This window comes from Dendrobates tinctorius, unplaced genomic scaffold, assembly GCF_039654945.1.
Source record: "Dendrobates tinctorius isolate UK_male_01 unplaced genomic scaffold, ASM3965494v1 ptg000075l, whole genome shotgun sequence".
NCBI lineage: Eukaryota > Metazoa > Chordata > Amphibia > Anura > Dendrobatidae > Dendrobates > Dendrobates tinctorius.
In genome coordinates, this window is record NW_027361743.1 from 44,300,397 (window position 1) to 44,315,809 (window position 15,413).

The 15,413-nt window shown below is 41.9% G+C and overlaps 1 protein-coding gene across 1 annotated transcript in view; it reads left to right on the plus strand.

Moving 5' to 3' along the window:
• Window positions 1-3,560: 3,560 nt before the first annotated feature.
• LOC141096538 (spartin-like) overlaps window positions 3,561-15,413 on the plus strand; it is a 33,359-nt gene continuing 21,506 nt past the window's right edge. The window contains exons 1-2 of the mRNA XM_073583230.1: window positions 3,561-3,626; window positions 11,556-12,370. Coding sequence (XP_073439331.1) covers window positions 11,558-12,370 — 813 coding nt within the window. The 5' untranslated portion in view covers window positions 3,561-3,626; window positions 11,556-11,557. The remainder of the gene's footprint in view (window positions 3,627-11,555; window positions 12,371-15,413) is intronic.

A 15,413-nucleotide genomic window follows, 5' to 3' on the forward strand; every position in this document is an offset into this window, starting at 1 on the left:
TTTACAATTATTCTTAAAATTCAGAAATTTAGACTGATCCCCAGAAAACACATCAGGAGTAGGGATCTTAGGTTCAGCAGCATGTGACTGAATGAGGTAGGTGGAAATTCCCTGCACTTCAGCAGCAAGTTGCTCCACACGATCAGACAATTGCTTAATCTCCATTAGGAAAAAAAAAAATCCTCCTACGGCCCCAGAGAAAAAGGAAAAAATATATAAAAAAAAAATCTGACACTTTTCTTTTCTTTTTTTTTTTAACAACTCTCTCCTGCTTTTGAGTACCCTAGAATCTGCGGTATGGCTGGTGATTCTGTTATGAATGGGTCACCGAGGAGAAAAAAACAAAACAAGCTAAGTCACAGAAAACCAGAGAGGTTGGTAACTACGCAGATTGCAGATCCCTGATCCTAACCACACAACTAGCAGTAGCCGTGGAGCATACCTACGATGGTCCTAGACGCTTCGTCACAGCCGGAGGACTAAATAAGCCTGAAGCAAGAAAAGGGGAAAACTAACTGCCCCAGAGCAGACCCCAAAGGAAAGACAGCGCCCACACATGTATTGACGGTGAAACAAGATGAAAGCACAAACACAGGCAGGAAAATAGGCTGAGCAAACAATGGGGCCCAAACTAACTAGAAAGGTTAGGAAAGGAAAGACACTGTCTGCAATCTGCAAAAAACCCTACAAAAATAAAGTCCAACACTTCTGATAGCAAAATTAACCCTGAAGTCACTAGACTTCTCCCACTATATCAGCACTCTGAAATATTCTGAGACAGAGCAAAAAGAGGCCAATCTAATAAGGGACAAAAAGCAAATTGGCAAATACAGATAAATAAGAGTGGAAATTTAGCGCAGCCCCAGCCGGGGCTGGCTGACCACACAAAAAACTGAATAGAACAACAAAATTAAGTGTGAACATTAGCAGAAAAACTTAGCTTTAGATGACTGGAACAGAGCTGAAAACCAAGACCTGACAAGCCAGAAGGAATCACCAGAACCAGAATAGGGCGTCGGCTGTCTTAAATCCAGTCTGAGATTCATGAGGTCCAATCGTCATCCTCATTATCTGGTGGCAGATCGCTACTGATTAAATCAGCCTCACTACCTCCTGTTACCACCAGAGGGAGCCTAGAAGGAGAACTCACAACTGGTGGACCAGACAATGAACTCACAACACCGGAGCTGCTGACGTGTGAAACCGGCCTAAAGGATCCAGCCAAACCGCATAATTTGCTAACCTCATAAGCAGATGTGAGGCAGTTAGTTCAGGTCAGGAGACATAGTGGTTGAGCAGGGTCTCCCAATTCAAACACAGACTGTGAATTTGAAATCAGCTTTGGGGTGTGTTCACATTGAATCTTTTTGTTGAGTTTTTTAGCAGAAACAAGAAGTTTTTGAGGAGTTGTTTTTTAGGAAGATTTTGGAGAGTTTCATTTAAGTGGCTATGTGCACACAGCATCTTTTAGATGCCGGAGCAGCGTCTGAGTTTTCCCAAAGCTACTTCAGGAGAAAGGCAGTGTTTCCTCTGTCTATTTTGCAGCAGTTTCTAAGCTGTCGCCTTTACCCTGCATCTTCATCAGGAGAGTAGGAGGACTACAAGCAGAACATGCTCAAAGAATAAACATGTTACTTCCATTAGTTTTCTATCCCTGAAACGCTTAAAAAAAGTAGCAAAATACTGAACATGCGCCCAGCAATGTCATTTTTACATTGCTGAGCATCAGGTGAGCGGACTCGGGATAGCTTTTTTTGCATTGACTTTCTTTCAGCGTGTTCATATGTGGCATATTTTCTTCTATTTTCTGCAACTAAAAATCAATACAAACAAGCAGTGTCTGAATCCAGCCTTAAACTAGTGCACATAATTTGGTCTTTGGGGAAGGAAGAGAAGCCTCAAACTGTCCCTGGAACTGGAGTCCTAACTATCCCTGTCTGGGGTGGGGGGAGGGGTTTCTTGAACTTGAAGGCAGAGAGGCCCTGGTTTCTGACCTTACTATGCTCCTGTTAAACCCTGATATGTCCCCTCCCCCACTCCATGAGGCATGGGACAGAAATGTAAGGTAAACTAGACACAAAGAAAAACAGGTTATAACAGAAAACCTCTTTCATACAAATGCACTAACCAACAATAGGAAGGATAGGGACAGGGAGGAATAAACTAAATGGGAACAGTAATCAGGAGATAAGGACACATGTACTACAGCAAACTACAAATAAATACTACAACAACTCCACTCCAACTACTTAGCTTTAGCACTCAGCACAGGAAGACAAATCTTTCTCCGGCAGGGACAAGAAGGTCTTGCCAGTTTTTATAGGAAGATGTAATGACCAGATCAGAAGAAATTGAAATGTAGCTGCATGTTTCTGGCCAGCATAGAAAGGGTCATTAAGATCTTCAGCACCATAGGAAACTAAATCTATTTAATATTGGACACAGATCACACCATCTCTAAAGCAGACCTGCGATTATTTACCCGACATGACCATCTACGTCCCGGTCTTCCAGGGGGACATGTCACACTAGTGACAATAATATGGCTTGGCCTCTGGTCTAATTAAATGAATGAACATCATCATAAGTAAATATATTGCTTTTATTTATACTGGGGGTAACAACAAGGACAGACGACAAAGAGATGATTTTTCAGCTGACAAATTTTTCAGTACATTGCCATTGCTTTCAGTTGAGATAAGAAGCTAAATTGGAGTGCTCAGTGTCAGGCAGCTGCCACCAAAGCAAATAGGGTCATAGGGTCATGGGATGCATTAGAAGAGGTCTGGGGACACGAGATGAAAACATAATTCTCCCTGTACAAATCACTTGTCAGACCACACTTGGAGTATTGTGAGCAATTTTGGACGCCGGTGCTCAAGAAAGACATTACTGAACTTGAAAGGGTTCAAAGGCGGGCTACTAAAATGATAAATGGAGTTGGTTCACTAGAATACCCAGAAAGGTTATCAAAATTAGGTCTATTTACTCTAGAAAAGAGAAGACTTAGGGGAGACCTAATATATATGTACAAGTATATCAGAGGGCAATACAGAGATCTCTCCAATGAACTGTTTGTACCAAGGACTGTCACAAGAAAAGGGGGGCATTCTCTTCATTTGGAGGAAAGACAATTTCTGCACCAGCATAGAAGAGGGTTCTTCACAGTAAGAGCAGTGAGGCTCTGGAATTCTCTTCCTGAGGAAGTGGTGATGGCCAACTCACTGAATGAATTTAAGAAAGGAATGGATGCTTTTCTTGTAAGTAACAGTATAGGAGGTTACGAATAACAGAATATTATAGGTAGATGGTTGACCCAGCTTAGGGGAAGGAATTTTTTTCCCTATGGAGAAAATTGGCTTCTACTCTGTGGGTTTTTTGCCGTCCCCAGGATCAACAATGCAGAACAGCTGCACTAAAAATAGGCTGAACTAGATGGACATAAGGTCTTCCTTCAGCCTTCAAAACTATGTTACTATGTTACTATGCTGCCCCTTTAAGGAATGTATGTTCCAGGTGCATGCAGGAAGAATGGGCGGTCTAGCAGTGTTGTGTAAAAGAAGAGGTGTAGTACTGACAGATCAGTGACAGAGCTCACACAGAGAGGAGCACCTGCATACCCTGCTGTAAGTAGCACCTGGTGATGGGAGGCTGGGGACGGTGGTGGGATGGGGACACAGGACATTACACCTGTAGCTCATACTACAACTCTTCTGTGACTTCTGGTTCTACTACAGTGCTCTCATGTGACCTTTACTACAGCCTTATTCCTGCTAAACCAGTCCTGTGCAGATATCTGTTACACACGTAGCAGAGACGAGATTATTAGATTACAATAATGCATTATGTGCTTTTACTTAGGACTGCAGGAAAACTTCCCCCATGACCCATACCTAGTTGCTTGTAATGCAGCTCTAAAGCTAAAGCTCGACTGTTACATCTGTGTGTCTAGTTGTGTGTAACGCTACTATTCAAGTGCAAGACACATAGTATCACTCTGGGAAATGTGTTTAATATATTGCCTCCTACAATGTAACCCCTCCCCCTTGAAAGTTATCTGCAGTGTGCATAGCATCCAATCAGTGAGCTCAGAGGCTTGTGTTGTATGAGTTCACTGATTGTCTGCAGTGCTGCCAACATGATGTCAATGCTGCAGACAATAACAGACACCAGGAGCAGCGGCGGAGAGTCAGTGCTGGACCCGGGGAGAGTGACTAAAGTTCTTTTTTACTTTATGCAACCTGCAGCTGATGGACAGATTTTTCAAAGCCAGAAAGCCCCCATTAGGCTATGTTCCCATGATGAGTATTTGGTGAGTTTTTTTATGCTATATATTTTAAAAAAACAAACTTATTTTACTAAATAGGTGCAGAAAATCTGCAACATCAAAGCTCAGCGTGGGAATGTCACGTTAAAGGGAATCTGTCACCCCATTTTTGGCCTATGAGCTGCGGCCACAGCCATCAGGGGCTTATCTACAGCATTCTGTAATGCTGTAGAGAAGCCCCTGATGTAACCTGAAAGATAAGAAAAACAAGTTAGATTATACTCACTGGGGGGCGGGTGCAGTGGGTGTCGCGGTCCGGTCCAGCGCCTCCCATATTCCTTCGATGATGTCCTCCTCCTTCTGCCGCATACTTTATCTGCCCTGTTGAGGGCAGAGAAAAGTATTGCACTGCGCAGGCGCCGGGAAAGGTCAGAGAGGTCCGGCGCCTGCGCACTGCAGTACTTTACTCTGCCCTCAACAGGGCAGAGCAGTGCGCCTGCACAGGAGCCGCGGCAGAAGTTAGATGGAGGACGTCATCGCTAGAAGATGGGAGGCGCCTGACCGCGACACCCATCGGACCAGCATTACAGAATGCTGTAGATAAGTCCCTGATGGCGGTGGCCGCAGCTGATAGGCCAAAAATGGGGTGACAGATTCCATTTAAGGCTTTGTGCAAATGGCATCTTTTAGATATAGTTGCAGAGTTTTCCCAGATGATGCCGCTTTTAGACTTTGCGGCCATTCTTGTTGTAGCTCTAGCTCTGACGTCTTTCTCTATAGTTTATGGAGCCGGTGATTTCCCAGCAGAAGACGCCCAATGATGGGAACGTCCCATCTTTTAATGGCTTTAGAGTTAGGGAACCCTAGAGTGGTAATAGAAGTGACATAAGACGTGCAGGGCAATGTTGCTTTACATTGCAGGTCACTATTTCCATTTCATAGAGATCTTCTTCAGAACTTTTTCAGGCAGGTTCCGAATGGAATCCACCTGAAAAAGACGCCATGTGCACTGAGCCTAAGGGGGCAATGTTCAGTGGGGAGTGTCGGGTCATACAGCGGCTCACGACTCCTCAGTACGGAGCACTATGTGCAGATGTGTCTTTTGCTTGTGGATTTTTTTTTTCTGAACACCAACAAGCATTGGACAAGGACATATGTGCAGCTAGAGCTCTGCCTCCAAATGATGCGTCCCTCACATTTGCAGAACAGAATGCTCTGCTTACTTTAACCTCACTCCAGGATTTGACATCTGAGGATTACAAAACACAAGACTGTGACATTAGTATTGTTCCTTCTAATCTGGTGTATTACCCTCTTCAATCTAGAGCTCCTTATTTAGATCTTTTTCTGTCTCTGGTTGAAGGTGAATTAAAAAGATTGCACACAACATTGTAAGAATTTTTCTGACTGCCAGTTTGGGGCTGTGAGGGAGCTACCGAACAGTCTCAACCTTACAATTTGTCAATCTGACAAGGGTGACTGCATTGCTGTCCGTGATACTGCATTATTTTGCAACATGTTTTTTTTTTCGATTCTAGATGATGCCGCCACTAATGTCAAGTTGAGATCGGATCCTACTGACTCCTATAAACTAAAATTGTCTAGATGTTTAAATGAGGCTTTAAGAATGGGCATCATTACCAACAAAATTCACAGATGACTATTGCCAGATTTCCCCATCATTCCAATTTTGCATGGGTTACCTAAATTGCATAAGGAAATATTTCCACTCCTGTTTGTCATTTTATTGTAGGAATAGGCTCACTTAATGAAAATCTCAGAGAGTGGCTTGATGGCCATCTCCAACTTCTTATTGCCAAGACCTCAGGTTTTCTCAGGGACACATCCTATGGTGTTGCACATTTTTGATCAATTCATATGTAAGTCCACCTTCAAATTTGCTACTTTTGATGTAAATTTATATTCCTGGTTCTCTAGCTTTGATTGCGATTAAATACCATCTTGACAAATATAATGTATATTCATCACAGTTAAAACAATTTTATGTTGATGTCCCTGCAATATGTGTTAAAACATATTTTTTTATGTTCCAGTCACATTTTTTTCTTCAAATTCTTGGTCCCCCCATGGGCTCAAAATTTTCACCTTCACTAACTATTTTGTTTGTTTCCTGGTGGGAGCAATTTTTTATTTTTTCTGACAACCCTTTTCATATGTCCATAGATAAGTATGGGAGATACGTTGACGATGTGCTCATGGAGAGGCAGGGGGACACATCCACATATCGTACCTTCTTATCTTATCTCAATTCTAATAAGTGCAATTTATGCTTCAGTGACAGGGACCTGTCTGTTGACATTCCTTTTCTTGTCATCTTTGGTAAGGTAATACAATTACCAACAGAGTTGAATCTTCCCTTTACCACAAAAGCACTGCTGGAACACTAATTTACTGTCCTCGAACTCCACCCTCAAAAACACAATTCATGCTATTCCTAAAGGGGAGTTTAATAGATCTAAAAGAATATGACAGCAATGACATTTCTCTGAAAGAGAGTTCTGTGATCAATCACAGACTTCTCAGAAGGGGTTGTAGTAAATCCAACATTAAACATACTTTTGAACAGGTGCAGCATATCACGTACAATGATTTGCTGGTGAACCAAGATGACACTCTTCCTATTATTACTGAGTCAGTCATCAAATGTGTTGTTAGGAAAGGTCACTTTCTTGGTGATTTACTATCACCCAGTCTTCCTCGCAGCCCTAAAACATCTACATCATGGCTTTCTATTACTTTTTTTTTCTGGTACCCCGCAAACCGTTGCTCTGCATGCTCTTTAGCAGAGCATAGAAAGCACACATTACAGTGTAATGACACATTACACCACATTAAATCATTTTTGAATTGCAGCTCTAGTCATGTCATTTATTGTATCAGTTGCAATAGCTGTAATCTCCAATACAATGGATATACTACAAGAAAATTGAAAAGAAGGATGGCTGAGCATGTCTCTAATATTAATGGTAATAACGCTAGTTATTCAGGGGCAGTTAAACATTTTTGTGCCGTGCATAGAGGTGACATTTCTCAGCTCTTGCTTTCGGCATTGAAAGGGTGGAATGTCCGGTCAGAGGAGTAAACTGTTAAAAAAAAAGTTTGCGTTACGCGAGGCGTATTGGTTTTTGCAGTTAAATACAAAATTTCCTTATGGTTTGAACTTTAAAAATGAATTGTGCTATATTTACAGAAATAGTTTATTTTTGCATGTATGATGCCATACGTTAGTCCCTTATCATGGTATTCTGCTGCGGTATGCAATACTTAATTGTCTCTCTTGCTTGTTAATTCTCTTATTTGTATTTCTTGATGGTATGTTCATGTGTGGTGATTAGTTCAGTCTTCTTTTTCACAGCAGTCTGTTTTTCAATTACCGCATATACTCAAGTATAAGCCGACCCGAGTTTAAGCCGAGGCACCTAATTTCGCCACGAAAAACTGGGTAAGCTTATTGACTCGAGTATAAGCTGCGTATGCATTGTCCCCTAATCCCTGTCCTGGTATTCATGGCTCCCCAGTCCCTATCCTTGTATGCATGGCTCCCCCATCGTTGTCCTTGTATGCATGGCTCCTGATCCCCTATCCCTGTATGCGTGTTTCCTATTAAAAAACAAACAAACATCCTACTTACCTGCCTTTGCGCCCTTGCAGTATCTCATTCTGGCGCCTGCAGCTCTTCCTGCCGAACGATCATGTAGCCCTGCTCATTAAGGTAATGAATATTCACTACACGTCTATGGGAGTGGAGACACATGCATATTCATTACTTTAATGCGCGGGGCCATCGGATCGCTCATGCAGAAATGCTGCTGGCGCCGGAACCAACAAGGTGCAGCGAGGGCATGCAGGAAGGTGAGAAGGATGTCATCTGGAAGGCGGCAGCGGGTGTCACTGTGCGCACTATAAGAGAAGTTAATATTAATTTCTCTTTAGCAGCGGGCACAGTTACAGCTCCTCCCTCTGTGACCCAAGGGTCTCTCTGAGAGAGTCATAAACACCCTAGAAAAAAGTAGGAAGCCAGTGACAAACGCCATATACCACAAAACCTGGAAGACGTTTGTGTCATGGTGTGCAGCAAACAAACCGGATCCCCGACAGGCCAACAATGCCCAGATCCTAGATTTCCTACAGGAAGGCTTGGAAAAAGGACTCAGACACAGTACTCTTAAAGTTCAGGTGGAGACATTGAGTTCATACTTAGACCAGGCGCTTGCCGATCAATCTGGTCCCCACCTGGGACCTGAATATTGTTCTTAAAGGATTAACACTTCCACCATTTGAGCCCTTATAATTAATAATGCTGGACAAGCTGTCCTGGAAAATGGCTTTCCTGGTGGCAATCACAACAGCCAGACGAGTGGGGGAGTTACAGGCTCTTTCAATAAATGAGCCCTACCTGAAGATATTAGAAGACCAGCTAGTATTCCTTCTTGATCCTTCATTTTTGTCAAAGATAGTTTCATACTTTTATAAGAATCAGGACATAATACTACCTTCCTTCTGTCAGAACCCAAAGAACAGGAAAGAAGAAGAGTTCCATGCTCTTGATGTAAGGAGAGTGGTACTACATTATCTCCACGTAACCAAATAATGGAGGAAAGATAATAATCTGTTCATCCAACCCTATGGTCAGAATAGGGGAAAGAAGGCATCCAAGACTACGCTGGCAAATTGGATAAAGATAGCAATCGTGGAAGCTTACCGGGTTCAGAATCTCACACCTCCACAGAAGTTCACAGCTCATTCCACCAGAGAAGTTGCAGTCTCATGGGCGGAAAAAGCAAACGACTTTGTCAAACACAGTGGGGGAAATAAGTATTGGATTACTTGCTGATTTTGTAAGTTTGCCCACTGACAAAGGCATCAACAGTCTATAATTTTAAGGGTAGGTTAATTTTAACATTGAGAGATAGAATATAAAAAATAAAATCCAGGAAAACATATTGTATAAATTTTATATAAATTTACTTGCATTTTGCAGTGAGAAATAAGTATTTGATCTCCTACCAACCATTAAGAGTTCTGGCTCCTACAGACCAGTTAGGCGCTCCTAATCAACTCATTACGTGCAATAAAGACAGCTATCTTACATAGTCACCTTTATAATAGACTCCTGTCCACAGACACAATTAATCAGGCAGACTCTCACCTCTACAACATGGGCAAGACCAAAGAGCTTTATATGGATGTCAGGGACAAGTTCATAGACCTGCGCAAAGCTGGAATGGAAGTAAGATGCTGGGTGAGAAGGAGACAACTGTTGGTGCAATAGTATGAAAATGGAAGAAATACAAAATGACTGTCAATCGACATCGATCTGGGGCACCATGCAAAATCTCACCTCGTGGGGTATCCTTGATCATGAGGAAGGTGAGAAAACAGCCTAAAACTGCACAGGGAGAACTTGTTATTGATCTCAAGGCAGCTGGGACCACAGTCACCAAGAAAACCATTGGTAACACATTACTCCATAAAGGTTTAAAATACTGAAGTGCCCACAAGATCACCCTGCTCAAGAAGGCACATGTGCAGGCCCATCTGAAGTTTGTCAATGAAGACCTGGATTATTCTGTGAGTGATTTGGAGAAGGTGTTGTGGTCAGATAAGACAAAAATTGAGGTATTTGGTATTAACTCAACTCGCCGTGTTTGGAGGAAGAGAAATGCTGCCTATGAACCAAAGAACACCGTCCCCACGGTCAAGCATGGAGGTGGAAACATTATGTTTTGGTGGTGTTTCTCTGCTAAGGGCACAGGACTACCTCACCACATCAATGGGACAATCAATGGAGCCATGTACGGTAAAATCCTGAGTGACAACCTCCTTCCCTCCGCCAGGACATTAAAAATTGGTCGTGGCTGGGTCTTCCAGCAAGACAAAGGCTCAAAACATACAGCCAAGGCAACAAAGGAGTGGCTCAAAAAGAAGCACATTAAGGTCATGGCGTGGCCTAGATAGTCTCCAGACCTTAATCCAATAGAAAATGTATGGAGGGAGTTGAAGCTCTGAGCTGCCAAGCGACAGCCTCAAAATCTTCATTATTTGGAGATGATCTGCAAATAGGAGTGGACCAAAATTCCTCCTGACATGTGCGCAAATCTCATCATGAATTACAAAAAATGTCTGACTGCTGTGCTTGCCAACAAGGGTTTTGCCACCAAGTATTAAGTCTTGTCTGCCAGAGGGATTAAATACTTATTTCTCACTGCAAAATGCAAATAAATTTATATAATTTACACAATGCGATTTTCTGGATTTTATTTTTTATCTTCTATCTCTCAATGTTAAAATTAACCTACCCTTAAAATTATAGTCTGTTCATGTCTTTATCAGTTGGCAAACTTACAAAATCAGCAAGGGATCAAATACTTATTTCCCCTTCTGTATACATTGCTGCTACCTGGTCATCTGTCCACACCTTTGTCAAGCATTTTAGACTTGACTCGACATCCGTTAAGAATTTATCGTTTGGCAGAAAGATACTCCAGGCGGTTTTCCCTCCCTAGACATTAGTCTTTGGTATTCCTCCTGTGTGCTGTTGTGGGGGGGGGTTATTAGAGAAAATAGAATTAGATTTAGCGGTAATTCGGTTTCTAATAACCCACCATGACAGCACGTGTAATTACCTCCCTTTGCTCAATTATTGAATCCAGTAGTAATAAATATGATTTAAAGCTGTCATACTATTGTGGTCCTTCATAATAACACTGGGGAAAGGAGGTGAGAGGGGCCTTTTGACCTCTTTCGCGTTTCCTGTCCCTATTAGGGTGAGATGACATCTTCCTGTGTGCTGTCATGATGGGTTATTAGAAACCGAATCACCGGTAAGTCTAATTCTTTATTTTGTATATAGCCTTGCTGGACTATATCTTTGCACTTCATTGGAATTTTACTTGAAGAATACATTAGTCTGTTTCACTTTATAAGGTATTAATGCTGGAATGCTCCATGATCTGCTTCCTGGTAGGTCCAACCTTTGGGAAGTATGGAGGCAGTCGCTTCCGTCTAGTGCAAAAAAATAAATTTATCAGCACTTCCTTGCAAAAGTTAAAAAAAACCTCAATTGCAAATATTGTTTTTAGGCCCCCAAAATCTGCATTTAAGTAAAAAAATAAAACTTTCCCCTAAAGGTGTCCATATCCTGCATCAGTAAAAAGATAGAATGATGATTTCAACTCTGCAATAATCAGTCGTATGGATAGTGATGCCATTTCTATGTGTTGAAGTTATATTTTTTTCTGATCTGTTGCACTTTTGTTTGTTTCAGTAATGGAAAAGCAGCCCCTAGCGGAGATGCAGGACAACGCTTTAATACGAAGTATTGAGGAAGAATACAGGAATGCGTTTGACTACTTTAACAAAGGTTTGAACACAGATGAGACCGGATACAAGGAAGAAGCTCGCAACTATTACAAGCAAGGCCAGGAGCATCTGATAAGAGGACTAAGTGTCTCCTTACAAGGACCTGAGTGCACCGGACCAGCGTGGGATGCCGCCAGACAAATGCAAGTGAAGATGCGAGAGACCCTGGAGAACATCAATACCAGACTGAATATCTTACAGCAGAGCATGTCGGGACCCCCTGCAAACCCTCCCACTGTGGGTGCCTCTGCCCCAGTGCCAACAGTATATCCATCACTGCCACCAAAAGAGAAGGAAAAACCTGAATGGCCAACACTGCCGACGTTACCGCCATTCCCTTCAGAGCCAGTGAATGGAGTCTCGTCTATAGCACAAAACAGTGGAGCAGCAATGGATCCACACGTAGCGGTGGTCTCCGCCCCCCCAGTATATACCCCCCAGGCCACAGATGGACATTACACTGTTTCTTATGGGACTGAGTCTGGGGAACATTCAATATTTGGGGATGAGTTTTATGCTATACCCACACAGCCACCACCAGTGCAGAGTCTGGGAGTAGACGCAGAAGAACTGATCCTTATACCCAGGGGAGTCCAGATTTTCTATGTGACACCCGGTGGCTTGGTGAGCACCCCCTCATATCCAGGGTATCTCCGTATTATTAAGTTTATGGACACCAGTAGTGAAATGGACCCGAACCGCCCTCCTGCTTTTCTCCAGGTAAACTGTACATTTGGCACAATATGCAAGAAAAGAAGGAGTTGTAGTACCTTCAAAACCTTTTAGTACTAGGGCCACTGGTTATATATTATCTGCCAACATTATATATTTATAAATTTGAGCAACTTGTGATAAAACTGTGCCCATCAAACAATAAGGGTTCCTAGACTAACAAACTTGCCTCTCCAGGGCCAAGTTCTATATACAGTGGGTACAAAAAGTATTCAGACCCCTTTAAATTTTTCACTCTTTGTTTCATTGCAGCCATTTAGTAAATTCAAAAAAGTTTATTTTTGTTCTCATTAATATACATTCTGCACCCCATCTTCACAGAAAAAAACAGAAATGTAGAAATTTTTGCAAATTTATTAAAAAAGAAAAAATTAAATATCACATGGTCATAAGTATTCAGACCCTTTGCTCAGACACTCATATTTAAGTCACATGATGTCCATTTCCTTGTGATCCTCCTTGAGATGGTTCTACTCCTTCATTGGAGTCCAGCTGTGTTTAATTAAACTGATGGGACTTGATTTGTAAAGGCACACACCTGTCTATATAAGACCTCATAGCTCACAGTGCATGTCAGACCAAATGAGAATCATGAGGTCAAAGGAATTGACCAAGGAGCTCAGAGACAGAATTGTGGCAGGGCACAGATCTTGCCAAGGTTGCAAAAGAATTTCTGCAGTACTCAAGGTTCCTAACAGCACAGTGGCCTCCATAATCCTTAAATGGAAGAAGTTTGGGACCACCAGAAGTCTTCCTAGACCTGGCTGTCCAGCCAAACTGAGCAATAGTGGGAAAAGAGCCTTGGGTAGAGAGGTAAAGAAGAACCCCAAGATCACTGTGGCTGAGCTCCAGAGATGCAGTAGGGAGATGGGAGAAAGTTCCACAAAATCAAATATCACTGCAGCCCTCCACCAGTTGGGCCTTTATGGCAGAGTGGCCCGACAAAAGCCTCTCCTCAGGGCAAGACATATGAAAGCCCGCATAGAGTTTGCTAAAAAACACAAGAAGGACTCCCAGACTATGAGAAATAAGATTCTCTGGTCTGATGAGACAAAAATAGAACTTTTTGGTGATAATTCTAAGTGATAAATGTGGAGAAAGCAAGGCACTGCTGATTACCTGCCCAATACAATCCCAACAGTGAAACATGAAAATGGCTGTCCACCAATGTTCACCATCCAACCTAACGGAACTGGAGAGGATCAGCAAGGAAGAATGGCAGAGGATCCCCAAATCCAGGTGTGAAAAACTTGTTGCATCATTCCCAATAAGACTCATGGCTGTATTTGCTCAAAAGGGTGCTTCTACTCAATACTGAGCAAAGGGTCTGAAAACTTATGACTATGTGATAGTTCAGTTTTTTTTAATAAATTTGCAAAAATTTCTACATTTCTGATGTTTTTCAGTCAAGATGGGGTGCAGAGTGTACATTAATGAGAAAAAATGAACTTTATTGAATTTACCAAATGGCTGCAATGAAACAGAGTGAAAAATGTAAATGGTCTGAATACTTTCTGTACCCACTGTATGTAACGGGCATATAGGATCCATCTCTAATTAAAAACAGACTAAGATAAAATGGAAGGAGTGCTCATCAAATAGGAAGGTTGTCACTTACTCCCCCACCACCCCTTCCCAAAAGAAAAAAAAACTATATTGACCAGCGCCTCTGAGCAAAGTGAAATAAATGAACAGGTGTGATTCCTTTGCTACAGCACACCAACCAATACAACCGCACTCTGAGCATGCCAAGGTAGATGTGAAGAATATTTAGAATTGAGAGTCCTCAGTGGTTGATACCTTTTAATGGCTAACTGAAAAGATGGTAACAAATTGCAAGCTTTCCAGACTACGCAGGTCTCTTCATCAGGCTCGACTAATACAAAATCTGAAGAATCACATATTTATACACAAGACAGCACATAAATAACCCAATAGGTAAGACAAGTGATGTGAAGTGGAATAGTCATTATGGGGAAGCGATAAGCATAAATATTGGAGTAGTTCATAGATAAGCAGTGTGAAGGTTTTATTGCCCTCTGATTGCGTCTGGTTCTGTGTTGTGATTCTTCAGATTTTGTATTAGTCAATGCCTGATGAAGAGACCTGAGTAGTCTCGAAAGCTTGCAATTTGTTAACATCTTTTCAGTTAGCCATTAAAAGGTATCAACCACTGAGGACTCTCAAGTCTAAATATTCTTCTATCTACTTTTTAACACGGTACAAAGATATATATCTGTATCAAGGTAGATGTGAACAGTGAATATAAACATTCAGGACTGCATTATGTCTATATAGACTAGACTTCTAAATCTGAGGTGGAGTACAATGTGATCAAATTGTGTGAGCCTATGTTCCTGTTAAAAAGCAGATATACAGGTACATCTCACAAAATTAGAATATCATCAAAAAGTGAATTTATTTCAGTTCTTCAATACAAAAAGTGAAAATCATATATTATACAGAGTTATTATAAACAAAGTGATCTATTTTAAGTGTTGTTTTCTGTTAATGTTGATGATTATGGCTGTGAAGTGTGAAGTTTCCACAATCAGTGATGGTTTGGGGAACCATGTCATCTGCTGGTGTAGGTCCACTGTGTTTTATAAAGACCAAAGTCAGCGCAGCCGTCTACCGGGACATTTTAGAGCACTTCATGCTTCCCTCTGCCGACAAGCTTTTTGAGATGTAAATTTCATTCCCCAGCAGGACTTGGCCCCTGTCCACACTGCCGAAAGTACCAATACCTGGTTTACTAACAACAGTATCACTGTTCTTGATTGGCCAGCAAACTCGCCTTACCTTAACCCCATAAAGAATCTACGGGGTATTGTTAAGAGGAAGATAAGACACCAGACCCAACAATGCAGACAAGCTGAAGTCTGCTTTCAAAGCAACCATTGGCTTCCATAACCCCTAAGCAGTGCCACAGGCTGATCACCTCCATGCCACCCCGCATTGATGCAGTAATTGATGCCAAAGGAGCCCCGACCAAGTATTAAGTGCATTTACTGAAAATACATTTCAGGAA